General features: G+C 50.9%; 3 protein-coding genes across 15 annotated transcripts; 1 reads left to right on the top strand and 2 right to left on the bottom strand.

Annotated features, from left to right (window-relative positions):
• Positions 1-533: 533 nt before the first annotated feature.
• On the bottom strand, positions 534-17624 carry NRROS (negative regulator of reactive oxygen species). Of its 5 annotated transcripts, XM_075157827.1 has the most exons (8): positions 17537-17624; positions 9316-9368; positions 8797-8974; positions 7780-7865; positions 6963-7096; positions 4312-4425; positions 3564-3687; positions 620-3323 (listed from the first exon to the last, which is right to left on the bottom strand). In XM_075157827.1, exons 2-8 carry the CDS (start codon positions 9337-9339, stop codon positions 1356-1358), a joined length of 2628 nt encoding a protein of 875 aa, XP_075013928.1. In that variant the 5' UTR covers positions 9340-9368; positions 17537-17624; the 3' UTR covers positions 620-1355. The 5 variants fall into 5 exon arrangements, with proteins under 5 accessions (XP_075013927.1, XP_075013930.1, XP_075013929.1 ...); XM_075157826.1 differs by lacking the exons at positions 7780-7865; positions 8797-8974; positions 9316-9368; positions 17537-17624 and having other exon boundaries at positions 534-3323; positions 6963-7639; XM_075157829.1 differs by lacking the exons at positions 6963-7096; positions 7780-7865; positions 8797-8974; positions 9316-9368; positions 17537-17624 and adding an exon at positions 5170-5404 and having other exon boundaries at positions 534-3323.
• FBXO45 (F-box protein 45) lies at positions 15529-20907 on the bottom strand. 3 transcript variants are annotated; one of them, XR_012674782.1, is made up of 4 exons: positions 20626-20907; positions 20088-20444; positions 17537-18072; positions 15529-16383 (listed from the first exon to the last, which is right to left on the bottom strand). XR_012674782.1 is itself a non-coding variant. In XM_075157856.1 (3 exons), exons 1-3 carry the CDS (start codon positions 20890-20892, stop codon positions 17887-17889), a joined length of 810 nt encoding a protein of 269 aa, XP_075013957.1. In that variant the 5' UTR covers positions 20893-20907; the 3' UTR covers positions 15529-17886. The 3 variants fall into 3 exon arrangements, 1 of the variants encoding a protein (XP_075013957.1); XR_012674783.1 differs by having other exon boundaries at positions 15529-16098; XM_075157856.1 differs by having other exon boundaries at positions 15529-18072.
• Positions 20908-21059: 152 nt separating this feature from the next.
• On the top strand, positions 21060-27012 carry WDR53 (WD repeat domain 53). 7 transcript variants are annotated; one of them, XM_075157849.1, is made up of 4 exons: positions 21107-21130; positions 22078-22201; positions 22430-22921; positions 25739-27012. In XM_075157849.1, exons 3-4 carry the CDS (start codon positions 22445-22447, stop codon positions 26324-26326), a joined length of 1065 nt encoding a protein of 354 aa, XP_075013950.1. In that variant the 5' UTR covers positions 21107-21130; positions 22078-22201; positions 22430-22444; the 3' UTR covers positions 26327-27012. The 7 variants fall into 7 exon arrangements, with proteins under 7 accessions (XP_075013953.1, XP_075013955.1, XP_075013950.1 ...); XM_075157851.1 differs by lacking the exon at positions 21107-21130 and adding an exon at positions 21466-21964; XM_075157852.1 differs by lacking the exon at positions 22078-22201 and having other exon boundaries at positions 21060-21130.
• The last annotated feature ends 877 nt before the right edge of the window (positions 27013-27889 follow it).

The raw sequence follows: 27889 nt of genomic DNA, 5'->3' as shown, positions 1-27889 counted from the left end.
GCTGCCAGCCTCGGCTCCCGCTGCCTGCACCTTGCCTGCGCCGCCCCCCGGCATCGCTCCCGGCCCCTCGCCAGCCTCGGGCATCTCCCTCCACCACCTCCCAGGACATCCCCAGTGCAAGGTGGAGTGACACGGGGCTGGCTGGGGGGGCTTTGAGCCCCAGCACACCCCACATCGCCCCGCCGAGCTCATCTGAGCGCAGGCAAGGACAAGCCCCCATCATGCCCACGCTGGCACCGCCACTTCCTTCCCTGCACCCCGTGTTCCCGCTAAACTCAGACACGCGTTTCGCTGGAGACATCCCGACGGCGCCGCAGGAATAAAGCTGCTCTAGTTCCCAGCAGGGCTTCTGAGCTAGCACAAACCACCATCACTTCTCATTTCCACCCACAGTAACCCTCCAAGGAACAAAGCAGCACTTCCCCAGGTAGCGCGCTGCTGGTACGGGAGAGTCGGCACGTGCTGCAGCCGAGGCTGGGGGGAGGAAACACCCCCACGCCCCCGGACCGCCAGCCCACAAGAGCAGAGCTTGCACAACAAGGAGGAAGGCTTTCTCTTATTTTATCTCCTTTGCATCTGTTTAATCCAGCAGTTGCTGGAGGAAAATGAATTGATGATAAAATATTACCAATGATATAATTTATTCTCATGTCTTTTAGTCAATATTTTACATCATTGCGACTTGGGCTATTTTTAATGGGCTCTTCTAGCCAGGATCACGACTTAACCAAGCAATGACACCCCAAAACGTATTTTTCAGCCCTGACAACGCCTGTCTTATCAGCACACGCACGCGGACGCATGCCCAGGGCTGCCTGCGAGCTTGCCGGTGCCGGCAAGAGTGGCGTGGGAAGCCGCAGCCACGGAGACCCTTCCCACAGCGCCCAGGTGGTGCTTGCTCCAGCCCGGGGCAATTTGTGGAGGCTGGATGCAGAGCTGGAGGATGTTTTGCAGCAGAGAGATGGCTACGGGGGTGAATAAATAAAAGGAACTGCCTGAATGGGGGCAAAAACCAGCACTGGGGGGCAACGGTCCGTGCCCCTTTGGCCAAGAGGTGTTCAGCATCACGTCTGCTTGGCCCTCACCAACATCAGCTGAAGGTTTCTGCTGAAGACGTGTCCCTTGAGGATGCCCAGCACGGCCTCAGGCTCCATCACCAGCCACGGCCCCGCACCCTTCGGGTACCCTTAGGGCATCCGTACCAGGAGCAGCATCTCTCCCAGCACCCCCTGGTCCTCCAATCCAGCAAGTCTCCATCTCGCCCACCTCGGAGGGATTATCGCCTATAATCCTGACAACCCGCTCGCATTCACCATTCCCGAGTCCTTCCTCTTCCTCCTCCTCCTCCTCGGCCATCAGTAAGGGCTGGACACCCCGCACCGGCTTTTCACCATTTTCAGCAGCTTTTGCTTGAGCATGAGGAAGACGACAGCGAAGGCCACCAGGAGCGTCAGGCAGGTGGGCAGGGCCAGCACCAGGTAGAGGAGCGCCAGGTCGGCCGTTTGCCAGCGGCAGCTCCGCAGGACGGGCTCGGGCAGCGCCCTGGGGCTCAGCGTGCGGGAGGCGTAGCTGCAGGTCACCTCCTGCCCGTCGGGGACGTGCAACGCCTTGACCCGCTGCAGGGCGTCCCACCAGCCCAGCGTGCAGCAGTTGTAGGGGTTTCGGCTGAGGTAGACCTCCCGCAGGCTCTTCCCCAGGGGCGTCCGCGCGACGTCCGGCGGGAGAGCGGGGAGGCAGTTGTCCCGCAGGTCCAGGCTGTGCAGTTTCAGGACGCCCAGCGAGGTGGGGAAGACGGTCAAGGAGTTCCCCGACAGGTCCAAGCGCACGAGGCCGTTAAAGGCAGAGAAGTCCACGGCGGTGGAGGAGAGGCTAGTGTTCCTCAGGGACAACACCTGCAGCGTCAGAGCAAGGTCCTGCAGCCACTCCAGGTCCCCAGACAGTGCCTGATGGTTGTCAGAGAGGTCCAAATGCATCAACGACGTCCCCTGGAAGGGGTGGCCGCCCAGTCCCCGCAGACCACAGCCGGCCAAGGAGAGATGAGTCAAGGTCTCGACACCCCTGATGTCCACGCAGGGGGCACTCTCCACCTCGCCTGCAATAGCTGGCTGGGGACAGAGGTCGACCCGGTTGTGGCTGAGGTCCACGGTAGCAATCTTCCTGGTGTAGGTGAAAACCCCAGGAGGAAGCACCCGCAGCCTGTTGGTGCTGAGGTTGAAGAGCTTCAGGTTGGGCAAGACGTCCCCGGCGCCCACCTCCGCCCCCAGCTCTGCCAGCTGGTTCTGGCTGAGGTCCAGCTCCGTCAGCATAGCTAAGGGGTCCCCCTCTGACAGGTGAAACATCTCCAGGCAGTTCTGGTTGAGCTTCAGGTGGGTCAGCGAGGGCATCTGGGCCAAGAAGCCCTCTGGCAGGTACCAGACCTGGTTCTGGCTCATGTCCAGGATGCGCAGGGAGGAGAGGTTGCTGTGGCAGATCTCATCCCAGAGGCTGACCGTCGTGACGTTGGTGGAGTTGCCATCAATGAGCAGGAACTGCACCGTGACGTCCGCCAGGGATGTGCCGTTGGGGAGGCGCTGGTAGAAGCTCATCTCGTTGTCTTTCAGCAGCAAGGAGTGCAGCTTGCTCTGCCGGGGCAACACGGGGAAGAAGAGGAGGCGGTTGTGGGACAGGTCCAGCACCTCCAGCTCAAAGAGGTCATCAGTTTCTAGGGCCAAAAACCACTCGATGACGTTGTTGCTGACATTGAGCACCCTGAGCTGGGTCAGGCCGAACTCCACTACGCACGGGAGGTAGTTGTAGGCTACATTGAGCCTCTGCAGCCTCTGCAGCCCTTCGAAAGCTTGGTCAATCTCAAAGATGTAGTTCTTCTCCAGGTTCAGCTCCAACAGCTGTGTCAGGTTTGTGAAGACGGACGAGTCCAGCCTCATGATGATGTTCCTGGCCACAGATAAGGACTCCAAGGAAGACAGGTTCCAGACCAAAACCGATACCATGTCCTCAGTGAGGCGGTTTCCAGCTAGATCCAGTATTCTCAAGGCTGGCAGAGCAGAAAGAGCAGCCGCTGTCAGCGAGTAGTTAGTGAAGAGAAGGTTGTCTGCCAAGGAGAGCACGTGGAGGCCTTGGCTGCTGAGGAAGGCGCCGGGCTCGATGAGCTCCAGCCGGTTCTTGGTCAAGCTGAGACGCCGCAGCTGGTGGTACGAGAGCAGAGAGGCATTGCCCAGAACCTGGATAGTGTTGTCATCAAACAACAGCTCCTCGGTATCACCTCGAAGATTTCCTGGGACGGAGCTCAGCCATCTCCCAACACAGTCCGCAGTGCTCTGCACCTAAAGCAAGAAGTGGATACGTAACGCCGCTCTGAGAGGCAGGAGATGAGGAGGGAGAACTTTGGGGAGCAGAGTGAGGATGGAGGAGGTGGCTCCATGGTTAGAGCCTCGGCACCCCAGTCCACTCTTTAGCTAAGCCAGTAACTGGGAGGGGGAAGGTCTGGAGATGCTGGGCTGCCTGGGCTTTGCAGGGCAGGACCAAGCAGTCAGAAGGGAGAGGGTTTGCAAGAGAGGACTTACGAGCTCGCAGCCGCCGGGAGATGTTGGCCAGGCTGTGACCGCCCCGCTTCCCCATCCCACTGCCAGGAGGACCAGAAGCAGGGAGAGACCAGGGAGCGGGGCCTCCATCTCAGCGGCAGCACTCCTGCGGAGGTGGAGACAGAGGTGAGAAGGTCAAAAGCTGCAGACATCTCATCCCGAAAGGCCCAGGTTTTCCCAGGGAGCCCATCACGGCATCGCTGACCCTTGTGCACAGTCGGCCTCCTGCCCATGGCTGCTGCCTGCAGGCAGGCGCACAGCTCCCGTCGTTGCCCCCAGGAGCACCCAGAGGCGATGGGCTCCCAACATGCCGTAGTGGTGGCCACCATGCCCCACGAGACCTGGGCCACCATGAGCTACCCATGAAGAAACGGCGAAGAGCCCCGGCACCGAGCCCACCCGCCTCAGCAGGAGCCCTCGTGGGGGTCCACCAAGGAGAGCCTGGAGGGCAGGAGAAGAGAAGGGACGGGGAGGTGGCAGCCCGCTCCCCGCACAGGGCAGCGCACGTGGGAAAGGCACCGTCGTCGCTGCACAGCTGCTCGCAAACGCCACTGAACTGCAACCCCCGAGCAGAGGCGTACCCCCCCGCCAGGCGTTCCCCCTCTCCGGCACCAAACGCTCCCCAGGGGACACCGACCCAGCCGCCACCGAGTCCCCTCCAGCAGCCGTCCCTGCCGGAGGTCCCCCGGGGAAGCGGAGGCTCTCCAGCGCGAGGTGCCCCGTTACTGACTTGGTGGAACCGGAGCTGACGGCATTTGCATCTGGGGAAAAGCTGAACCTCAGGCAAATGAGCAGCGAGGTCTTGGCGAGGGCTTGGCAAGCGGCGTTTTCATAACCGCCGGTGCTTGAAGAAGAAACGGGGGGTTATTTTTGGCGGCCCGGGTAGCCGGAGCCTCGCACCACAGAGGGAGCAGGGGACACATCCTGGGTTGCTCCTTCCTTGGGACAGCCAAAAGCGTTAAGCTGGTGTCTTATCAAAGCGGCATTTCTTAATCTGGTGGGGATGGAGAGGAAGCCCCCGTTCCCCGGGCTGGAGCTGACACATAGCAGCTTGCACCCTCCCAAGCCCTCGGTCTCCAGCAGCGCCTTGCACCCAGGCACGGAGGCAGGAGAGGGACCCTGCTGTGTCCTCGCTGCACCCAAAAACCAGGGGCTTTGGCTCTGGCTCGCCTTCGTCCCCTGAACCCCTCCGCAGAAGCTCACGCTTTCCTTCACCCAGCTCAGCCCTCCTTTGCCGCCCAGCCTTGGCCTCCCCCAACACCAGAAGCACCTCCGTCCTCCCACACCCCTCCCTGGGGCTGCGGGGATGGTGCCTGCCCGGCCAGGAGCGCGGGCAGCAGCGCGGGCAGGAAGCCCTTGCCCGCGGTCCCGCGGAGGAGCCCACATGCAAGAGGTCCGGGAGCGCCCAGGGTGCTCCCCACAGCGCACGCCGGCCCCGGCACCGGCCCACGCAGCCGCAGCTCTTGCGAGCGTGGGCATTAGCGACGCGTGGCCACCACGGATCTTCAAGCTGGCAAGGGGGGCTCCCAGAAACCCCCCAGCGGGGTTCCCCACCCCCCAGCAAAGGTAGCGGGGGGCAGTTACTCACCGCGTGGGGCGGCGCGCAGGGTTTGCCGCAACTCATCCTGCAGCCGGCAGCCCCTCCGGCTGCGCTCGGGGGGCTCCTGGGGCCAAGGGTAGGGGCGACCCACTGGGTTTCTCTCCCACCCGCGTTCTCACTTAGCACTAATATAGCCTTTGCGGAAGGAGCTAACGGAAACTGCAGTCACATGGAGGCAGAGAGCGCGGCCAGGCACTTCGCTTACTGATCTCAGCACTTACAACCCGGGTCACGCACTCACAAACAGCTCCCCAGCAAGGAGGAACCACGGGGGCCGGGCAGGCAGAGAGGGGGATGCCAGGGGGAACCGGCCCCCGCCAAGGGTTACGCAGCTCCTGGCTCTCCCGCTGCTCCTGGGGACAAGCCAGCGCTGGGGACAACGCTCGCACCGTGACTGCTCTGCACAGCTCCAGCAGCAAAACCCCTGCAAGGGTTTCAGGCAGCAGAGCCAGTGACCGGGGCGTTTCTTGCCTGCGGAGCCGTGCCACCGACCCTGCCGGGGCTGGAGAAAAGCCACCGGCTGGGCGGCGCTCCCCTGCATGGCACCTATTCCCATTGTGTCCCTCTAGTCCCCCACTTGCCTCCAGCGCCCAGCACAGGGGCTTCGACAGGAGCCAAGGGATGCGCTTCCCATGGGGAAGCAGAAGGTGCTGTTATTTCCCGTTGCATCCCAAGCCGAGGTTGAACGTGTCCCCAGGTGTCGAGTCCCCGCGTTGGGACACCAGCGCCCAGCCCCTCGCGTTGTCTAGGTGAGGTTCGGGATGCTCAGATCCCACCGCCCGCAAACCTTTGGGTCTCCTGGGGCTGCTCAGGATTTCAGCAAACCCAGCACCCAGGGTGCAAGTCAGACCCATCCGCATACAGGGACCTCCCAAGTGCCGAATCTCTATGTGAAAGTCGGCATAAATGGCTTTTCCCACAACTGCAGAGGCAGAGAGAGGAAAAAAACAAAAAATCCACATTTCCAAGGCAATATGAACAGGGAGGCCCCCCTCCTCCTCACCCCCATATACCCCTGCTCTCCATCTCCCTTCCCACCCCATGTCTCCCCTCTGCCAGCATCCTCATGCACCCCCAAATCCCCAGCAAATCCAGCCGCTGCGGGGCAAAACGCTTTGCTTGGATTTACCTAGCTGAGAAAGGGTTCAAAACTACGGAGAAAGGATTCAGCCCTGCAACAGGACCCTGTCCGGTGGGATCAGCAGGTACCACCCTGCGACGTCCCTGCACCGGCGCCAGTGGGACCTTCTGCAGCAGTCGGGAAATGAACGACGTTATTGCGGCACACAAACACCAAGGGACATCACAGCCTGGGTCACCCCCACCTGCCAGTCCAAGTGGCCCCCCAACTCCTGCAGCCAGCACAAATGACTGGGGAGATATTTTTTCTGCCTTCACCCTAAATTTCATTTCTTCTCTGGAAGGAGGCTGAGCTCTCCCATGTCACTCATGAAAAAGCCCTGTGGTTTCATTTCCTCCATTTTCGAGGAAGTTTGAAGTACAAAAATCAAGAAGGAAAAGAGAGAAGCACTCCTCATCCAAGCGAACCGAAGCAGATGGCAGAAGCTCCGCAGCAGGGCAAAATTCCCATGGCATTGCTCAAGGTCACACGAAGGGCTGAGACCGGCCGACAACTACAAACCCACTCCTCATCCCCAAAACCCTGCCACGAGCCCAACCCACACCAAAACCATTCATCTGATGCTTGGAGATGCAGGAGCCAGCAGAGATTTGCCCCAGGGCTGGAAAGTCCTGAAGCTGTAAAACTTGAGCATCCTCACCTGTGGCAATACTCCACTCCCTGGTGATCTGGAGGCTCCTGGGAGACCTTCTGATGAGATTCCTTCATGTGGTGCCACCAACAAGGTGATGCCCCAAGGGTCAAACCAGCTTCCTCCCTGAAGCCCAGGAGAAGCTGGGAGAGAAAACAACGTGCTTCATCCCCTGCTTCATCCCCGGCCCATCGCTTCGGCTGACTGAAGCCAAGCCAGCGTAACCCCCCTTCCCCAGCAGCGAAGGTGCTCGCTGACGGGGCACCGCAGGATGGGGGAGCCCCCACGCCGCCCGGCCGCGTTTTGTCCTTCCTGTCCTCCCCAGAAAGCAGCCGCACACGAGGGCTGCTCCCTGCAGAGTGGCCGCCGGCTCCGCGCTGGGGCAGCTGGCAGCAGCGTCGCATTTCACACTTTCCCCACATCCTGCAGCCGGATGGTTTTGAAAACGTCCCAAAGCTGCTGCTTGCTCCCCTCCTCTTCCTCTCAAGCAGCAACATGCCCCCACCCAGCCCTCCCAGTAAGGACTGGATGTGTGCCTTGAGGGTTTTCTATTTATTATCAGCACGGTAAAGGGATAGGGATCGAGCTGTGAGGAGCTGCTGGTCTGATCAGCTCTTCACGAAGCTCCAATCCAGCTCAACGGCGCAGTGGATTAGACTGAAGGAGATTCAGCCACTTGGAGCAGTGTCCACACACGCAGGACCCGGACAGGACCGGGAATCCCCATACGGTTTTACACCCAGTGAGCTTCCTCCATTCCTCCCACCTCCCCTTCCCTCCAAACCATCTTTTTCCCTTAACAACCCTCAAATTGTCAAGCACAAACCAAGAGAAAGGTTGCAACGAGAGGGCAGCCTGCCGGTCGCCCCTGGACTGCTGCACCCAGCACAGGACCCCATGGGAAAGGAGAAACTGCAACAGAGCACAGCAATCCCATCGCTGCACCTCGGCGTGCCCCTTGTTTTCCTGCAGGAAACGTGATTTCTTCCGGAGAGGAAGCACCAAGAGAAAGGTCACTCACGGCTCACACACCAGCAGGACCACCACCTCGGACCAGTCAAGGGCAAAGCGAAACAGAAATGTTTCTCCACGGGCTCCCTCTACTCCCACTGCGATGGAGAACTGGAGAGAATTAAACAAGTTCTGCAAGGGAGGATGGTGCAAAGCGTCCCTGGAAAGCCTCCGGCTCTGCTCAGTCTCCAGCATTTTGCCCAACAAGGAGAGGATGCAGAGAGCACCCCTGCAAAGGGAAAAAGAGACAGGGAGAAGAACCAGCTGCTCTGGGAAACGAGCCTGGGAAGGCTTAGATAAATACCTACAGAACCATCACGATCTCCAGGCTCATGGGAAACTGCAAATGGTGTTACAGAAATCATTAGGTAGGCTCGAGTGACTGACTGTTGCCGGCAGCAGCTCGCCTGGTGGACCTCAACAGAAAGGGAGGAGCGGCCACAGGGTGAAGACCAGCATCTCCAGCCATTCATTCCCAGGCACCGTGGCCAGTGACAAGTCCGAAAATTAAAGAAAATCCAAATTTTGTCTTTAAAACCCACATGAAATTTTCATTTGCGGCTTGGCTGACATCTGCACAGGCAGCACAAAGGTATGAAGACAACAGAAGTGAAGAAGTTATTTAATTTAATTGAATCACTTTCTCTGGATAAAACAAGGGAAGCTGAAGGTCTACTGTCTCTCAGAAGCTGCCGGTAGCGACAGTTACCTCTAATTTAAGAAGAACTATGCACATAAAAAAGAAACAGATCATTTGTTACGTGGCCAAAAGGGAAAAGCTAAGATGGCCAGCTGGATGGCTTAGCTTTAAGCTAAAACTCTGGAAGTTCACCTGGCTGCATTTCTCGACGGAAATCCACGCAGTTTATCCCCAGGGAATAGCGAAGGACGTGCCCCGTCCCAGGATGACGTGGATGCATCGATGTACACGAGCATGGGCGTCTCTCCAGCCCCAGCGCTGCAGTTGAACTGGAGCTCTGCAAGAAGCACAGCTTCCCTCCAGTGTATTTCTTGCAAGGGAAACCAAGAGACAAAAATCAGCAATTTATAATCAGTTTCGAAATCTCTTTTTTCCCTCCCCAGCTGTAGCCAAACAACGTGCTTGCTTGTTTACCTAGCCACGCTCAGTCGTCTTCCAAGGGAAGACGTGTGCTAGCACTGACTTTAGTCACTAAACTAAAGCTTCAGGCTCTGGTTTCGCAGCAGCTCCTGTGCCTGGGAACCCCCCGTAGCCAGAGCATCCTCCTCCGGCCCGACTCCACCACCCCACTCCTGCTCCCTTTCCGGCAGCAGCGCACGCTCCGGCTCGCTCTCGCTCTACGATTACCCGTTTATCCACAACCAAGCTCACTTGCGCTCTCCCATTTTCAGCCATCAGGAGTCTCCTAGCTCTTGCCAGGTTTTCTGATGGAAAGAGGAAAGAGAGAAGACTTCTTTGAACCCAGAATTAACTCTGGGTTGCTCTGAGCAGAGAGCGGGGCTTGCTCGCTTGCCTTTGCGGCAACGTGCTGGTTCCTGACACCTGCAGATGTCGGGGCTGCGCGAGCTTGGGGAGGAGGGGGAAGGAAATAACCCCACCAGACTGACAACGTGCAACGAGCCCCCAGAGACCCAGGTGAGCTTCCAGTATGAACAATTGGGAAAATGACGCCTTTGGGCTTGGAGGACATTTGACCAAGGACCCGGACACCAACCAGGAGCCCCACAGCAGCAATTTTCATAGAGGATCCCCCCTTTGACCCTTCAGTCTCCAAAGGATGCAAGTATCGGGGCTCAGAAGAAAGGCAGAAATAGGTCTTAGTAGAAAGCAAAACCATGTTTCTGAGAGCGCAGGGCCGTGCGGGAAGGGAAGAAGGGAGCTGGTCAGCGGCTCGGCCACAGCCCTTCCCGGACCCCCGTGCCGGGGGCGAGGCTGCGCCCCGGTTCCCCTCCGGCAGGCAGGTCCAGCCCAGGCAGCTCCGTCCCTGCAGTCGCTGCTCTTCCTTCTCCCACATCTGACAGCGTGCGAGATGTAAATGAGGAGGAAGCGGGCTGCAGAAGGGAGAGCCGCAGAAGCGATCTCATTTCCCCCTCCGCTCGCCCGCACGCGCGGCCGAGCCCACCCTGCGGCCAGGCTCCGGCCGCCTCTCGTAGCCTTCACCCACCCACTCTTCCCAGGCCGGGGGTTTGAGGTCTGCGCGAGGGATCCGCCGCCACGCCGAAGCGAATCTCTTCCTCGGAGAGCGGCAGAGCATCCGGATCACAAGGTCTTCGGAGCAGAGCACGCAGAAGGACGCATCGGATGTTGAAGTAGCAGAGCACTGTATTTCTGTAGCAACTGGAAGCCAACTGCATCCACCGCCTTACGAGTCATGATCTGAGATGGACGCTACTGGACATCCAGATGCTCTAAAAGAACTGCTTGCAATGCATCTGCAGGAGAAGCAAGTGCCCGAAGCCAGAGAAGCAACTGCTCTTTCCTCCTAGATCTCCTCAAGAGCTGGAAAGCCCCACGACCAGGTTGCTTACATCAACAGTTTGGTCTTTGGTTTTACCTAGACCTTAAAGCGTTGCCCAGGTTTTTCCCACAGGGTTGCCAGATGTGGATAAATTGATCTCAGTTTTGTACTGTACAATAAAATAAACCATTAAAAGCAATAAAAACCCCTGACCCATCTACTGCAGCACAAAGTTTTTAGCAAAAAACTGTCAGGACTGGAGGCTCTAAGTCACCAGAAGGAGAAGGTATGGACAAGTCACTGCCGTGACATCATTCAGCAATGCAAATTGTGACAAGAAAAACTACTCCCATCTGTAGTCACACGTACTCCCTTCCTGCTGCCGGTCTGGTTAAGAGAAGTGAGTAATTGTGTCATTAATGCGAAGGGAAGTGAAACTATCTCAGCTCCTTACAGAGCTAAGCCTATCCCACCCAGCTTTCCCCTCTGGCCAGGAGACCCAACATCCCTGCTACGTGGCGTTCTCTCACAAGCAGCTCTTCTCAACGCGGATTTCAATCAGGGCTGGAAGCGAGCCGGAGCGTTCACACTCCAAAGTCTTCCTTTCCCAGGTCTGCGGCCTTGGGGCTCAGCATCCCTCCTTTCTGGCGTGATACTTGCAGGACAAGTGACAGAGAAAAGCCAGTCTGCAGGGTTTCAGGCACGCCCTCTTGCACTTCGGGCATATTCCTTGGTCTCGTATAAGAAAACAGAAAAAACTGCCAGGATATAAGTTTCTGTGTTCTTTTTAAACAAACTCTAACATAAAGGTGACATCATTGTTGTATCTAAAAGCTCATTCCCGCAGCTGTATCTGGGAGAGACTCAAAGCAGGCTTTCACCTCTCAGTTTGAGACCTGAATTGACACAGGAATGCAGGAGGGGGCAAAGTTCAAACAGATGCATCGATTAATAAAGTAGATCTTCCCCTCCCGTACTCCATTCTCCGTCCGAGAAGAGCAGCTAACGGTCTGCCAGTAAAGACAAGCCACGTCCCAGAGATGCACAGCACACTGGGGAGAGACCACCGGGCCACAGGTTGGCACTTAAAAACAACTTATTTCCATATTGCACGGTCTCCTGAGTTCCACTACTGTTTGTTCCAACTCTGCTCCAGTTCTGCATGCGTCAATTATTTTTCCAGGAATAAGACAAAATCGTATGCTAAAGCTGAGATAAAATCTCTTGGCCGTTTACAAAGCATGAGGTCCTGCCCTGGAGCTCTGCTCTTGCACAAGACCTTGCAGAAGGGCTCAGGTGCCCAATGTCAGATGGGATCCGGCGTGAGAAAAGCGTTCTCTGTCACCTGAGCACAAAAAACCCAACCAACGACAAAAAAAAGCGAATAAAAACCCAAAAGGTGATTTGGAAATGGCAGACGGAGGCTGAAAAGCTTTAACCACTGCAGTATTCAGAATATCATACAAAAAAGCGTTTTGGTCAACATCCATTTCCTTTCCTGACAGGTTTGTCCAGCACTTCATAATTATTAAGTCACATATTGAAGCTGTGTGAAAAATTAAATTACTCTTAAATTACTATTTAAAATTAATTACTATTTAAATTACTATTTAAAATTACTATTTAAAAGCAATTGGATATGGCTTACTTCTCCTAAACGTAGGATGCTAAAGCAACAAAAGAACTTCATAACCTCGATTTAATAACTCACTCACAGCCTTTCAGTCTCCAGTCACTGAAGTCTTTCTTGCATCTGAAGCTGCAACCAGCAGTTTGTTACTGTGGTGGTTTTGTGGATGAAGTACAGCCCGTATCTCGCTCGCGCTCCGATTTAACACATTGTTGAACTACGTAGGGTCCAGAGTGAGGTGGTACACACAGCACACGCTCACCTACTTGGGTTCAAAACAGGTCTGTGCTGCCTGTATTGATCAGGTTTTGTCTCGCCTCGATTTTCAACTTGCTGCAAACCGAAGCTGACGGACTGCTTTCAACAAAGGCATCAGGAATGAAGGATGCCAGTGCGCCTTGCTGCAGGTACGTAACCGAGCTCGAACGTTTGCAAGAGAATGGCATTTTGCAGCTGCAGCATACAAGCTGCTGTAAAACAGCTGTTTTCACATCTGTCCCTAGCTTTGGAGCATGCCTCCAAAGATGCGGAGACTGCGCTGTGCAAACGAGAGCAGGTTCACGAGCTGAAATCAGAAGTTCAAGAAAGGACGAAAAAAGAAAAATCACTTTGCAAAACGTACAGTAAAATGTTTGGAGACATAGCGCCCATCCTGAGCAGTAAAACATGTAGATGCACCCAGGATGGTCACTCATTGACCCGCACGGCAACACTCCTGCTGTTTCTGGATAAAATTACTGAAGGTTTAAGCTGTAGAAACTGGGAGCTCACAAGATCAGACACTACGCAAAGACAAGAACAGGCAAGGTTTTACCTTCATACGTTTCCCCATTTGAACATTGCCTGCAGGTAAATATATAGCTTTTAACATAAGTAGAACAATATGGATTCAAAAGACAAAACAAATCAAGCAAACATGAAACAACTGAGCTAGCTCACAACAAATCTGCAAGTGCAGGCATGGAAGGAAAAAGACACCCTTGTTTGTTGAGCTTGTAAAACTGCAGAAGAATAAACAACACCTGCAATATACAAAAAGTTTTATTTTAAAATCCCTTTTCAATGATTTCTGGGGTTTTTTTTTCCACTGCAATGGAATTTTTTTTTTTTTTAAAATAATCTTTTGATGATATCACTATTTCCTGGTCATAAATGCCTGAGAGGAAGAAAAGCAAGCCTGGGAAAAGTAGACCTTGAATGGCAATGGTGACATTTTGTTTGAGCCTCTCAAATCCCTTTCTGTCTTTTAAGACGATCTCGGAGTCTCAGTTCAGTGTGGTCTCACGGAAGATAATTTTCTGAACTGCAAAGATTTGCTCAGCCTAATTTCAGGATCAAGGATTCAAATGAAGAAGTATATTTCAAAAATTCTATTTCCATTTTCCACTTCTCCATGATCATCTGTTTTGTTGAGGGTTTTTGGTTTGTTTTGGTTTTTTAAGAGGCCAGGAAGCAAATGCTAACAGAGAAGGTTCCACATTAAACATTTATTTTGCACAACACTTAGGAAACGCAACGCCTAGGCTCCCACAGCACTGTTAACTTTGCCCTCTTGTGGGGAGTGTGAGAATTCATTCAGAAGTCACACAACATGGACAGCATCATACAGCAGTACGAAAAAAGCTGCTTATAGTATAAATTAGCAGGTTCAGCACCACCGCAGGAAAAGCTTTTTGTATTCATTTACCACTTAATTAATTTTCCTTTCAACCGAATTATACCTTAGTGCGAGGTGGACTGCTATCAGTTACAGAAATGAAACACATCCCACTCCTAACCACTTAAAAACCTGTTTTGTAAATGTAGAAAGAATCCTAGAGCAGATTTCAATAATGCCATTTTCTGGCTACAGATTTCACCAAATTATCTGTATTGTGCGAGAACTGGTACTGTCCGGAGAATGACAGCACTTACAGCTGCGTTCCTGCCAGTGTTGAGAGCTATTTATAATGTGTAAAGATTTAGCTAGAACTGAAATATCAGTATTGAAATACACAGGTTCAGGAACCACTGAGGGCTGGTTACCTCTCAAATACTTAGAGAAAATAAGTTTTGTATGATCCAACTATTATCAGGCCAAGCGTTATTTTAATTCATCACTGCTGTCATCATCCCAGTGAAAATGGAAGAGGAAAAAAAGAGGCAGCCATCTGGAAAACACACCCGTGTATTAAGGAAATTTAAAAATGTAGATCATCGGTAAGTGGAGAGAAAAGCTGGTATGTTCCAGCTTGCTATCGGATTTAGAGGCAGGCAGAGAAGAATCCAGCTACATGCGAGGCAGCAGAAGTTCAGCCCACAGGATCAAGGCCACCTGCTCCTGGCTAGCTTTGTCACCTGAAACACGGCCAAAAGTAACAAAACCAAATGGCGTTTGCTAGTAGAAGACGCACACAGGACTCCCATAAATGCACACTCATCACTGCATTTTAAGTGGGGAAGAAAACATTTTCAAGAAAACATCCCTACCAGAGTGAGTTTTGATTTATTAGTTCGTTCCAGCAACACCTCTGTCCTCTCACGGGAAGAGAAGTCACGCAACTGACTTCAGACCAAAACAAGCCACCACCAAAGGCAAGAACAGACTCTGCCCCAAAACAAATGGCCATATCGAGCTCTTCGCTTCCTCAGACATAGAAACGTGACCAGATCAGATGACCAACTGTTAAGCTCCCAACAGATTTCACAGCACGCTCAAACCACAAGAAATTCTGAGTTTTATTCAAATGATAGACAAAATGCTCACTTATCAAAAAATTCTGGATGTCCTGCAGGATTTGGACGCCAAGACCTGTGAATCTGACTGACTTCTGTTATTGGGAGCTATGAGCAGTTGATGTTGCTCCTGATCAAAGCAGTTAAATCACTAGTCGGGGTACGGAAAATACTTCAAACGGCTGTTTAGCCGACTCTGAAGTATCGCAGGCTAGAAAAAGTGATTCTACGTTTTTGGCGAGCCAGCATCAAACCTCTTCGCTCCTGAAGAAGCTCACAGAGATAAGTCCACTGCTTAAAGCAAATTCTGGATGCAGAGAGTTTGGAAAGTGCTTCGGAGCTCACAACCATGACAAGTCTCCTACTTCTTCCTAAAAGCACCGCGAAATATTGAACTTCCATATGGAAAGCTAAAGAAACAGAAGAAGCCGAGAAGCTGACGCGGGAAGGAGGCGCCTCGGTACAGCAGCAGGGCAGGGCAGCCCCAGCAGTGGGCACACCACCTCAGTTCCAATCAAGAGACCCCCAGCGACCGGGAAAGCCTTTTCCCACACTGCCACGTGCGAGCACCCCTGTTTCGGAGTACGCAATTTCCCAAGCACGGCTATTAGACCACTCAGTTTTCAAGTCCTCGTTAACCAGTCATCAGATTCTCTCTTTTCAAGCAGTCACGCAGCAAATCACACAGTCCCAACACCTCCATCTTCCTGGTGCACCGAACTGCTACTCCATTTTTCCTGTCACCACACCACGGATGTCATTACAACAATCCACACCAACATATCCTTCTGAATTATAGCAGAGTTTATTTTAATATTTTGTACAGCCAGCATTGGTCTCCAGGAATAAGTTATAATCTTACATAAGTGAGTCCCCCCCCGAGCCCACCCTTAAGGAATGTTCAACTTCCAGCATTTCTAATTTAGAGGGAAATTATTTATAGGGCAAGACGCAATCCGAAGAATGGAAATCAATCTTATTTTGTGAATAAAACTCCTCAGAAGTTCTCAGGGTTTACTTGCATCTAACTGGATTCATGAACAAGTGCAGAGGTCACATCTTTCAGGACTGCACTGAGAATACATTCATCTCAGGACAATTTTATTTTCTGAAATTGGACAGGGTTTTGTTTCCTTTTTTTCCCCAGTTCAAACCCCATGATTCTGCGATGCAGATACATACTTTACAGTCTAGTACAATCAACACTTGTAGCAGATTTTTCCAAAAGGTACTCGTATACCCATCCTACTTCATTTATTCAGTTGTTCTCAGCACCATTTAAAACATCTTCATTTCTCACTCTGTATTTTGTTTCTTTAACGCAGCCAAGAGAAACGGACCTCGATATTGCCTTTAAGCAATAAACAACACACAAAAAAATAAATACTTTAAAATCCTTTTAAATGGTAATGACATACATACTCTGTTCCAGTGCAGAACTTGGTTATCTACTAGGTAAAAAGCACTCCAAGGACAGCTCTTCAGCAGCAGACTAGGAGCCTCACTCAGCGCTTGCTCCGCTCTCCTCGCATTACCCGAGTAATGAGGGGGGAAACGAGCAACAGCCTAAGAGGAATGCCTCTCTCTTCCGCACGCAGAGAATTGCCAGTGTCCGATACTAAGCAATTCTCATTCTCTAGCGCAAATAAAGTAAAAAAAGGTTGTATAAACATTTCCTTCTCCCTCTCTGAAAAGCAGGCCCAACTCTGATAGTTCAGACAGCTCTGGGAAACACCAACCAACAAGAAACGAGAGTCAAGAACTAGCCGCAGGGCTTACAGATTTTAATGCCCTATGAAAACCCTTCAACCTCAGAGGAAAGCAGTTTCACCAGAAAGTCCCTCCTTACCACACCACGCAGCTCCCCAGCCGCCCCAGCCTGCATCTGCCGGCACGCCGACACACCAGGGGGCTGGTGCATGGTTTTTAGAAAACCGGTGCAAGTGAAAAGCCCGAACATTGAACCTGATCTAGAATCCCCCTCAAAGGGCTGGTGAGCGTTTTACTCGTCCTGACTGAAAATGGGCAGGTGAATACTTGGGTTCTGGGGGATTTTATTTAATTAAAGAGAGGTTCAGCCAAGTCTTAAAGCCTTATAAAGCCATTTAAGCTGAAAACAAGATCAGAAACTGAATGCTCCTTCCTCATTATTTTGAAACATTTTGCAACAGTCATTAGAAAGTGTAAGAATGCTTTAAAAATTTGTCTTTTTGATGTCAAAAGGAAGACAAGCTGTGCTGTGCCTTCCTTTCCTAAAGGGGACCGCAAATTTTGGCGAAAGAAAACTCATGCGGAAAACGTTTTGCGTTTTCTACGGAGAACAAAACTGTTGCTAAAGCTATGGAAAGTTTCACAGAAAATGACCCAATGTAGCACCGTACTCCACAAGAGCATCCCAAAATGCTTTACAATACAACAGAAGAAGTACACTTATATGAATATTATATACCTGTCCAAGGTATATTTTCTGATGCCACGTAGTGGGGTTTTTTTTCCCTTTAAGAAATTATGTCCCAGTGAGAATAAAGCAAACCCTTTCTCTTAACTGTTCTTTTCAACGTGTTCTATATATACAACCCTTAAAATACACTTAAAAATAGCTGCACACATTTTGTATCATTATACTAGAGAAGGGCAGTCCAGACAGACCATGCTTCTCAGTATGTTAAAAATTGTAAATAAAACCCAACCAGACTCACTCTCCTCTGGTACCCACCTTGGCCCAAAGGAGGGAAGGGAAGGAACAAGCAGTTTTAAAATGGGAGTCTTTCACAAAACACGCTACTTACAAATCTCAGTTAATTTCCTCAAGCAGTTTTGTATCAAATCCTTTCTTAAATATTTGAGGTCACACGCTGCCGTCTTAGCAATGAAATCTGTTGCAACATGCATGTGTCAGCTTCCCACTCAACCAACTGCAACCCTGAGGATTTTTCTGGCCTGGTAGAAAGAGGAAATGTAACACAATTCCTGAAGTATGGCTGGTCCTCCGTTTCAAAACTCCACGATTCCCTCGATGGTTCTCGGACACACACCCACACTTTTTTGTTTCTCCTCTAATACACGTTTCCCTCTAACCAACATGCAGATTTCTCCTCCCAATCATCCACATCTCGATGTCCCAACGAAACAATCCACGTCATCCATCCAGGGGTTTTCCCAGGTAGACCAAAGTCACTTCTGTGTTACCATACACAGCAGACACTGCTGGATACAGGCAAACTTTTGGCAGTCCTCTGAAGGCAACTCCCAAGAACTCATAGCCCCTCTCAAACGCTAATGTTTTGTCTTCCATGTCCAGGATAACTCGAATCCTTTCACCTATCTGGAAACAGAGACAGGAGGGGGAATAAAAAAAACACATAGAAAGAGTCAGCATATCCAAGCGGAGACACAAAAATAAAGCATAGCCCATGTATAACGCAGCAGGTAATTTTAAAGCAGGCTTTCCTGTTTCTCATGATTGCATTACTTTTATGATGGGAATTTTTCAATTTTGCTCAAAGGCACTAGAACCCCGAGTACCTCTGCTGCCCGTTTCCAGTGGGCAGCCTGTACCTAACCTCCGACACGATAATAAACGTCACCCTTCTCATACGAGCCTTGCAAGAGCACCAAGAGTGAGCATACTACATGCCACGTGCTTCAGAATACTGCAGAGTTTTGGAAACTTTGTAATGGCCTCCAAGTTACCTGAACTCTGTATTTAGCTGTTGCTATCGCTGAGCAGTAATTGCTCTGCGAAGAGCAATTTTAAAGACAACAAACTCGTTTTAGAAAGGTAAGTGGCACATACAAAATATACCAGAATACACTACTATGCAGGTGCTGTCGCTGACAGAGGTATTCCCTCACCAAGGCAGAAGGAAATTCCAGTGCAAAGCTTAGGCAAAATAAGCGTGAAAAACCTTTTTTATATATATATATATTTTTATATATATATACACACATACACACACGAGTAAAACCAACACTGAAGACAGCAAAAGACTCAGATCTAGGCATGCACGGTGCTCCCTGCGTTTATCTAGTACACGTTATTTTAGACATAAATAGAAGTCCCAGACACAGCAGGACACCACACAGACTTCTGATTGTTCACCAGCCAGCCCCAATGCTGGGGATTTCTTCCAGCCAACACATTTTTCTTCTACCACACACGTGTGTTTCCTTTAAGTATGTTTTCTATGAGCAGATCGCTGTACATGTCTTAATAAACACAAAATACTCCAAAGGATCACCGATCTGAGCTCTCACCAATTTTTACAGAGAAAGCAGCGGTTGTGTTCACCCTTGAGTCCCCACACGAGCTGGGGACTCTCGGCTTCAAAACCTTTCCTTATCCTGTTGCTGCAGAAAGGCCTAGACAAGGACAGCAGAAAGCGACCACAAAGGGTCAAGTCTGGAAAGCGCCAACCCAGTTTGCACGCCAGGGGACATGCAAATGGAAAGAGATCTAAATCTTTTTAATTACACTAGTTTTAGGTATTATTCCCAAAAACGGCAGGTATAACCTTCAGACAGAATTAAGTGCTTGGCGGTGAACTTTTACATGAAATTTAGGAATATCAGATACAAGTTACTACACAGATCTTCACCCACAACCGAAACATAAGCCAATACTCGTACAAAGCCGCAGCATCATGAGATGGAAATTATAATGCATACAGCTTAAGTTGTAATGCAAGGAAATCCAGCAGTCAAAATGTAGTTGTGTGAGCAGCCAGAAGAACAAAGATAAACACTGCTATAGGGACAAAAAGGTGGAACGGCACTTGCTCTTTAATAACCTGAAATTATTTGAACATCACATCTCAGCATCCCAGCCAAGGGATGTCACCTGTGGGAACGCTGCCAGCGAGCAAACAAGCAGCACTCAGCACTGCTGCAGGTTTTTGCAGGAAGCCTCTTACCTAAGCACTAACCTCAGCTCACGGTGCCATACAACAAAAGGGTAAAACATCACAGACATTCACCTTGCTGTGGGGCAAGGCGTTACTTCAGAAGGCTACAACAGTCTTTTCAGCTTTTCTTTCAAAAAGCAACACGGTGTCTAAACAGACAGCCGTGGAACATGCTTCGCACTCAATATTTGAAATAAAACTGGGGAAACAACTGAGGGTCAGGTGCATTGAACACCACACACAGATGTAGCCTGAGGAAGCTGTAAATGAAGGAGGAAAAGGCTCACAAGCTCCCTTCTGCAGGGAAGGCAGAGAGACCCTTAGGTGGGCATTTAGGACCAATTCAGTAGACAGCCAGGACACGCGAGGGAGGAGGTTCTCGACGGCCAGCCATCAGACACGGTGGAGCTTCCAGCCTGCGCCAAGCCCCGCTCACCTGGTATTTGGGCGCGTTATTGCACTGGGGGAAACTGCCGTTCACCTCCCCGTTATGCAGCAAGTTATTGTCCACCAGGTTCCAGCCCCAACTCTGGTCGTCGCTCCCCAGCAGGGCCACGTAACCCTGGCACTGCATGGCCGCCCGCTTCGTGGCGATGCCGATGACGGCCACGGTGCCCAGCGGGCCCTCCCACCACACCTCCCAGGCGTGGCGGCCCTCGCTGAAGCCGATCTTGGTCCGCGCCCCGTCCGTGCTCTGGGCGATGGGGTTGCGGTGCAGCGTGAAGCCATTCTTCTTGATGTAGACGTTCCGCGAGCAGTCGTTGGTGCTGAAGGCGTGGTGGAAGGCACGGACCTAGGGGAGGAGAAGGAGGAGGGCGAGGGGAGATAAAATCCTGTCATGTCTTTCCGGGCCCCCCCTTGGTTCCCAATGGCGGGTGGGCCGAGCGGCTACGGGGCTGTCCCGGAGCGCGTGGGGGGGTGCTGAGAGGCTGGGGAGGAGCGTCCCCGAGGGGCTGGGGGGGTCCCGGGCTCACCTTGCCCTTGTAGGTGGGCACGTTGCAGAGGATGTCGGTGCGCAGGGCCTCCTCCGCCAGGCAGCGGGCCGCCAAGCTGCGCCACACCTCGCTGTTCTCGTCGCCGTGCAGGACGCGGTGCCACAGCTTACAGACCAGCGCGCAGCTCCGCAGCTCCCGCAGCTCCAGGTAGGAGAAGACCAGCTCCAGCACCCGCCCCGGCAACCGCCAGCCCGGCCCTCCCGCCGCCGCCGCCCCCCCGCTGCCGCCGCCGGGGCCCGCCGCCATCGCCTCCCTCCCCCTCCCCGAGCGCCCCGCGGGCGGCGGGCCGGGACGCGGGGGCCGCGCTGCCCCTCCCCTGGCCGGCGACAGCGGTGGCGGCGGGCCCCGGGCCGAGCGCGCTCCCCGCCCGCCCGCCCAAGGCCCTCACGGCGAGGGGGCGCGCGCGCCCGGCGTCGCCATCACAGCCGCGGGCCGCCCGCCCCGCCCGACGCGCATGCGCGGGGGAGCGGCCGGCGGAGGTGAGGTGAGGCGGCGCGCGCGGCGCTGAGGGGCCCGGCGGGGGCGGGGCGGGCCCGGCTTCGCCCTCCCCCCCCCCCCCGCTGCCGCCGGTGTCCGTGCGGGCCCGGGGGCCGCGGGGGGCGGGCGCGGGGCTCCCCCGCCCTGGGGAAGCGTCAAAGCTGCGTCAGCTCCCCCGAGGAGCCGGCTTCCCCCGTGCCGGGGTGGTTGTCTTCCTAAAAGCCGGGGTCGGGCCCACCGGTGCGAGGGGCTGCGGGGCGGGAGGGGGCAGCCGGGAAAACGTTCCCTCCGTTCCCGGACCGCGGGTTTGCGAACCGAGTTGCGGGTAAGGTAGCCGTCGCTTTTTGTAATTTTATTTAATCGACACGTCTGAAATTTTCCGGGTGGATTGAATGAATTCTAGCTGCTCTTTGGAGCAGGCTTAACAAAAATCACATGTAAAACAACATGGTAAAAAAAAAAAACAAAAATAAACCCTTTATTGCCCAATAACGCCATAAAACCATAGATGTTAAGGCAGCGCCGCGGTCGCCGAAGCTGGTGCCGGGACAGCCATAGCTCCGTCCCGCAAACCCCGCGCTGCCGTCGGCGCCCCTACCCCTGGTATTAGCTCTGCTTTTCCCCCACAGCGTGCTAGTCTCTCCAAAACTTGTTGCGCTTTTGTGTTGCTCGTTTTCTTCCCCCACTTCATTTTCTGCTGATTTGGTCCCCTAAACGGACCCGTCGCACGGCTGCTGTGGGCAGTCGGGCCAGGAGCACGGTAAGCTGGATGGGCACTCTTGAGCTGCGTTGAGGTCCAGCTAAACCTGTTGTGAACCTTGTAACTACCTGCCTTAAAACGGTAATGCTTTTTTAAAAAGATGCCACTGTTTATCATTTTATGCAAACATGCTTTAGTGTTTACCAGTCACAAGAAAATTACCAGTTTGCTGTTTTCCTCTTGCTCCTTTCCAGTACGTTCCATTAGGCACCGTGCCCCTGTTTTGTCAGGCACTCTGCGTTCTTACGTGCTGCAAGGAAGCAGCTCTCACCTAGGCAGCCACGTCAGAGGAGCAGATCCACTCCCTGTACCGCACAGGTAGACGTGCCCGCACCGCTGCCGTTCCACGCTGTCGTGGCTGACATCGATGCTGTTTGAGCCAAAGCTTCATTTGGGTACTGATCTGTAGAGGTGCCTCTTTCAATTGGATGCTAGAGTTTCAAGTAGCGTGCATTACAGTCAATGCGATGATCTTGTTGCTTAGATAAGTTTTCCGCCATAATGCAACCAACACCTCAATTCAGGGTTTTGGTTTTTTTGTTTCAGAGGCGCCCCTGAAATATGGCAGTCAAATGGACTGGTGGACATTCGTCCTCTATATTGTGCTTGAACGTAAACACGGAAGGGCTGGTGGCTTCAGGCGCGGAGAGAGGCGAGCTCACACTCTGGGATGGGGGAGGCACTCCGGCAGGACAGCTCCAGCTCCCGAAGGCAGACGACGTGACCTCCGTGGTATTCTCTCCCCGCTGTCCCACCAGGCTGTACACCTCCCACGGAGAAACTATCAGTTTGCTGGACGTTCGATCCCTCAAGGAGCCCGTTGAACGCTTCCACGTGAATGAGGAGGAGATCAACTGCCTCTCGGTGAACGAGACCGACAATTTCTTGGCTGCGGCAGATGACTCAGGGGCAATAAAGGTTATGGACTTGGAAAACAAGAAAGTCAGCCGGTCCCTGAGACACTCAAACATCTGCTCCTCTGTTGTCTTTCGACCTCAGAGGCCTCAAAGCCTTGTTTCCTGTGGACTGGACATGCAGGTGATTTGCATACAAGTAGATGGTTATTAGAGAAGCGAAACAGTAACTACCCACCTGTGTAGCAAGGCACCAACAGACTTTCACTGAGACTGAGGGTGCACAGCCTGCAGTTGCTGGAAAGCTCCTTAACTTTTCTAGAGTAGTTTTGGTGGAGAAGCTTACAGTGTCAAGGCTGTTTGTGCCATTTTCTACTCAGCAGTTCCTCTCCCTATTTTTATCTTCATTAATAGTTACATTATAGAAGTGGGTGGGGTGGGGGGAAATGAGAAGACGGTGCAAGGCATGCTCTGGCCACCTTAGCTCTCCGTTGGACCCAAAACCAGAAGTTGTCCCTAGTTATGGCTGCAGACAAAATGCAGATGATAGAAAAACACAAAATGCTTGAAGCAGACAGTATGCTAGCAAGAATACCTTACACCAGGTAGATAAATATCTATCCAGGTGGTATGTACCACTGTAAGGACAAGTCATTTTTATAAATTTATCCCTTGTTCTGATTAACCTCTTGGAACCTCTTTGCCTTTTACGCTTCTCTGTGCTCGTCCAAAGGAAACTTTGTCCTTTGCACGCCTCTTGTGGAGAAAAACCGTGCTAGGAGTTAATGGAGTCTTGAGTTACATTGCCGAAGCTGGCCACCCAGAACAGATGTTTTTCAGTAATTGTTTTTCCAGTGATTGAGATCTAACCACATTCCTGGTTTAGCCCGAGATTAAAACTGTCACTTCTACAAAGGTTTCTGTGGCTCTAGCGGTATTCGGGTGAAGTTTGCTTTGACAGCGTTGAGCAGTTTCACCCTATGCTCTTAAAACCTAAGCACATCTCACACCAATTAGAACAAATACGTTTTGATATTTAGTTTAAGCGGTATTTTTCCATATCAAAGCCATGGATCATACAAATTCAGTAAGTATATCTGTCCAAATAGGGGCTGACTGATAGAGGTCTGCCAGGTTTAGACTTCGCCAAATTTTCAGAAATTTTCCAAATTCTTTTTTTTTTTATTCATAGGTTGACTAAAAGATGGATGCAGGGTTTTAAATGAAGTACTGTGAGAAACTTCTTTTCAGAGGTACCAAAGTGTCAGTCAGAGAGGAGTATATGCTCAGCACCTCAGACGGCTGGCTTCATTTCAGGTCCCTAAAATGCAGATTCATAGGCTGGAAACCTTTTTTATCAGAATTGTAACCATTTATATACCACTTCTGTGTGAGTGAAATGGTTATTTTTTTGTGACTCTTTAGTTTTAGTATGGTTTACTGTAACTTGGCAAGTTGGTTTTTAGGTGAAAGTCAGTATCACAAAATAGTAGGCATTCGTTAGTGTGTTTTTGTGCAATGAAAAGAGCATTTTTCCGCATCAAGGCTGGCTTTAAGATACATCATTTCACAAAGAGAAGCTGAGCTGCAATACTCTAAAAATGCTGTGCTGCAGCATGTCTTTGGACAAGTTACGAGCTCTACGAGTATCAAAACATGTTCTGGGTTGGCATGTCAAGCCCTCAGTGAAGCCAGTAGCTGATGAGAACTGAAATTTAGGTTGCAGGTGTTTTTTTCAGGAGTGCCATGGAAGCAGGGAAAATGCCATGAGGACAGAAAATACTTAGTTTGCAGAAAACTTGTTGGCGCTTGATGAATTCATAAAGCTGATGCAGTGCTGTCTGTGATGAAAACAGGAGTATTTGCCTTAAGCATTAAGACACAGCCTCTCTGCTCTGCACAGTCGTCGTGGGAAGTTTTCCCTTTCATTGGTAGCAAAGTAGGTTCAATGTAGCAGCAACAGCAGTCGCTAAAACAGAAAAGTGACAGGAAACAATATATTTTGGATGTCTTGGTGTGGTTTGGATTCCAGAAATGCAGAGCCAGTGTGATAACTCTTGTGGCCCAAATTCAAAGACTTCTGTATGTTCTACTGGAGATGACAAGTGGAGGAATATCTTTATTAATAACAAATTAAAACTTTGACTAAAAAAGCAAACAACACACCAGTACTGCATTACTGACTTGCGCTTTCCTATCTGTTGGCCTTGGAAATGCTCATCATCAATTCAGATGCTACAAAAGCATTGAGAGAATTATTTTTAACTGGCGCAATGTAAATCTATAATATTTGAATTGCTGTATGAGAGACGCAGGATTCATTTGAAAGCACGGTTATTGCTTCATGAGGGGCTTGAGGGTGGGGTGGCATTTTAAAAGGAAGTCTAGAAGCACAACCTCCCCCCATCTCATCAGGAAAAGCACGCCCTACTTCGATATGGCAATAGCACAAACCAGACCTTCTTGCTGGATGTAAAAAAAATACATATATGTCTGTTTAAAATTTAGGGCCTGAACTGCTGTTTGCCTTTTGCTGTTCCATTTTTCAAACACGTTCACAGAAGTGATTATTTTAGGACAAGAATGTAGCAGAAACAGAACTAAAATTCAGAATGATAATGATCTCTATTTACTGCTAGCGTTTCCATGTCCCTCCTTTTAAATAATTGATGTGCAGTATATCATAATTACTACTGCTGAGATGAATGCAAAAGCATTTAGAACAGCTTTTTCATCCATTTCGTGGTCTAAAGGTCTGAGTCATTGACTCCGCTGAGTAGGGCAGTATGAGGGTTTGGAAAGCGTGCCATAAAGATTGCCGTATTTATCAGGTGAAGTTCAACCTCTCCTCACAACACATCTTGCATCTCTTGCACTCATGCATAGTCTTTGCTCTGCTAGAGCAAGAAGTGTAGTTGGGTTTTTTTTACTGTTAGTGAAAGATCTGATTTTACTTAAAATCAGAAATGGATAAATTATTGATTGATACTTTTTTCCCAAGGTCATGCTGTGGAACCTGCAGAAAGCTCGCCCCCTGTGGACCACAAACCTGCAGGAGTGTGAAACGGAGGAAGACAGTCCGCAGTCAGCTGGCCAGTTCTTTAACCCGCCACTTGCACATTCCCTGTCTGTCGCATCATGCGGCAACATCTTTGGCTGCGGAGCTCAAGACGGTAAAGTCAGAATATTCAGAGTCACCGGTGTCAAGTTTGAACGTGAGCTGGAGTTTCAGGGTCACAGCTTGGGAGTGTCCCAGGTCCTCTTTATGCCAGAAGCATACTGGTTGTTGACTGGAGGAAATGACGGGAAAGTCTTGCTCTGGGATGTCAGCAGTGACGTTGGAAAGCAGCAGAAGAGTCCAGCAAAATCTCTCCAGAGAAGGAAGGCCCAAGCACCTGCTTCCACCAGAAAAGATGGAAAGCTCAACGAAGTGGCTTCAAATGAACACGCTAGAGTTTTACCAAAGCTAACCATTGAGCACGGAGAGAAGGTGAACTGGATCTCGTGCGCAGAGATCAAAGGCTCCAAGAGAGTATTAGTTGCTGATCAGAGTAGTTCTGTATCTGTGTATCCATTGCCAGAACCTTAGACACTGAGATGTTTAAAGAAATTTGTGGGGAAAAACCACTTCTCAGAGCGTTTGAAATGAGCTGACAGTGAACTGAACAGTGAAACCTGCTGCGTCCTTCAGAAGGGGAAGGGATTTGCTGTGTACTCGTCATGTAACGGGCCTCGCCTTATGTTTTTCAGCGGCTGTTGGTATTGGCTGCAGCTGTTTCTCGCAGGGTTGGCAGTTTGCTTCTTGAATTTAAGTGAAGCGGGTTTCAATAGATTTAGGGATAATATTCGTTCATGACTAAGCTGATGTAATTAAGGTTGGAGGAAGAAATTCACGCTAACGGGGACACCCACGATGCTATATGAGGATGCTGAGCAGTCATTGGCTGAGCTCCTTGCATTTTGAACTATTTCAGTGCTTTCGTTTACTCTCCCCATTAAACGGTGACACAGTGTAAACTGGCCATAGTGAAAATATATTTTTCATTAGTTTGTCAGCAGCTCCATATAAGACTAGAGAAGCATCAACTAACTAATGAGTAATCAAATTACTTAAACCGTCATTGTCAATTGAATTTTTTCACACTGCAGTAAGCGGAAGAGCAGGGGAAAATGTTAACATCTGTTTAATAGGTCAGCTGTCTTATGCATTTAGTTGTTTATCCCACGGAAGAATAACTATTACACTTGTCTTAATAAATGCTTTCTCTCTCACTGCTCCCTTGTGGTTATAGTCACTATTTTGCCAAACTTATGTGCTGTGCAAAACTGTGTCAAGAAGGGTATTGTATACCCCGTCACAGGGGGATCGCAAAGGGCCAAAGGCACGGCTCCTCCTTACCCAAATACTTCCACTGTCTTCCCAAAGCTTTAGAAACACAACGAGCAGAACTTGGCCGTTATGGCTTGCTAGAAGCATCTCTTAATTTGCAAGTTGAAGGTGGGGAGAATGTAACTAAGTGGGAATGCTGCAGCTCTTGATGTGTTCAATTCATGCTGGATTTCCCATAGAACGGGCAAATAATTAAAAGGAAAAAAGCTTTTTTTCTCAGGTTGTCCTTAAGTTTCACAAAACTGAATGCCTGGTACTGGCTGAAGACCTGCTTCACTGATGTGGGGTTTGAGCTGTCTTGTTTCACTAGCTGTGCTGTTACCAGACGCACGTTATCTATCTGCCTTCTGTTTTTTCTTTTTGATGGAAAAATTTCCAGCTCTTTTTTTGCATACCCAGCTCCTGAAAATCATTAGCCAGTTGTGCTGGCTGTCCGACCTTTATGGGAGAGGTTCCAAGCATCTTGGTTTAGCTATCCTGCATCCTCAAAGCAGCTCCCTGCAACCAAATACAACTCATTCTCATCCAGATCTGATTTTACCATCATGCCTTTTAAACAGGGGGAAAAAAAAAAAAAGGCAAAAAAGCAATCTGCTTGTTCAGCCTTTAACAGCAGGAGACTTTGGCCCAAGACACGAACTAGTGGGCACGACAGCAAAATGAAGCCAAAACACAGCAAAAAAAGCCGAATAGTGTAAGTACCCATTTTTGTGTCATCTCTAAATGAATTTTGTGTACGAAGACAGACTGGATCAGTGAGTC

Source organism: Calonectris borealis, chromosome 9, assembly GCF_964195595.1.
Source record: "Calonectris borealis chromosome 9, bCalBor7.hap1.2, whole genome shotgun sequence".
NCBI lineage: Eukaryota > Metazoa > Chordata > Aves > Procellariiformes > Procellariidae > Calonectris > Calonectris borealis.
Note: the sequence above shows the minus strand (reverse complement) of the source record. Positions and strands in the feature narration are given on the sequence as shown.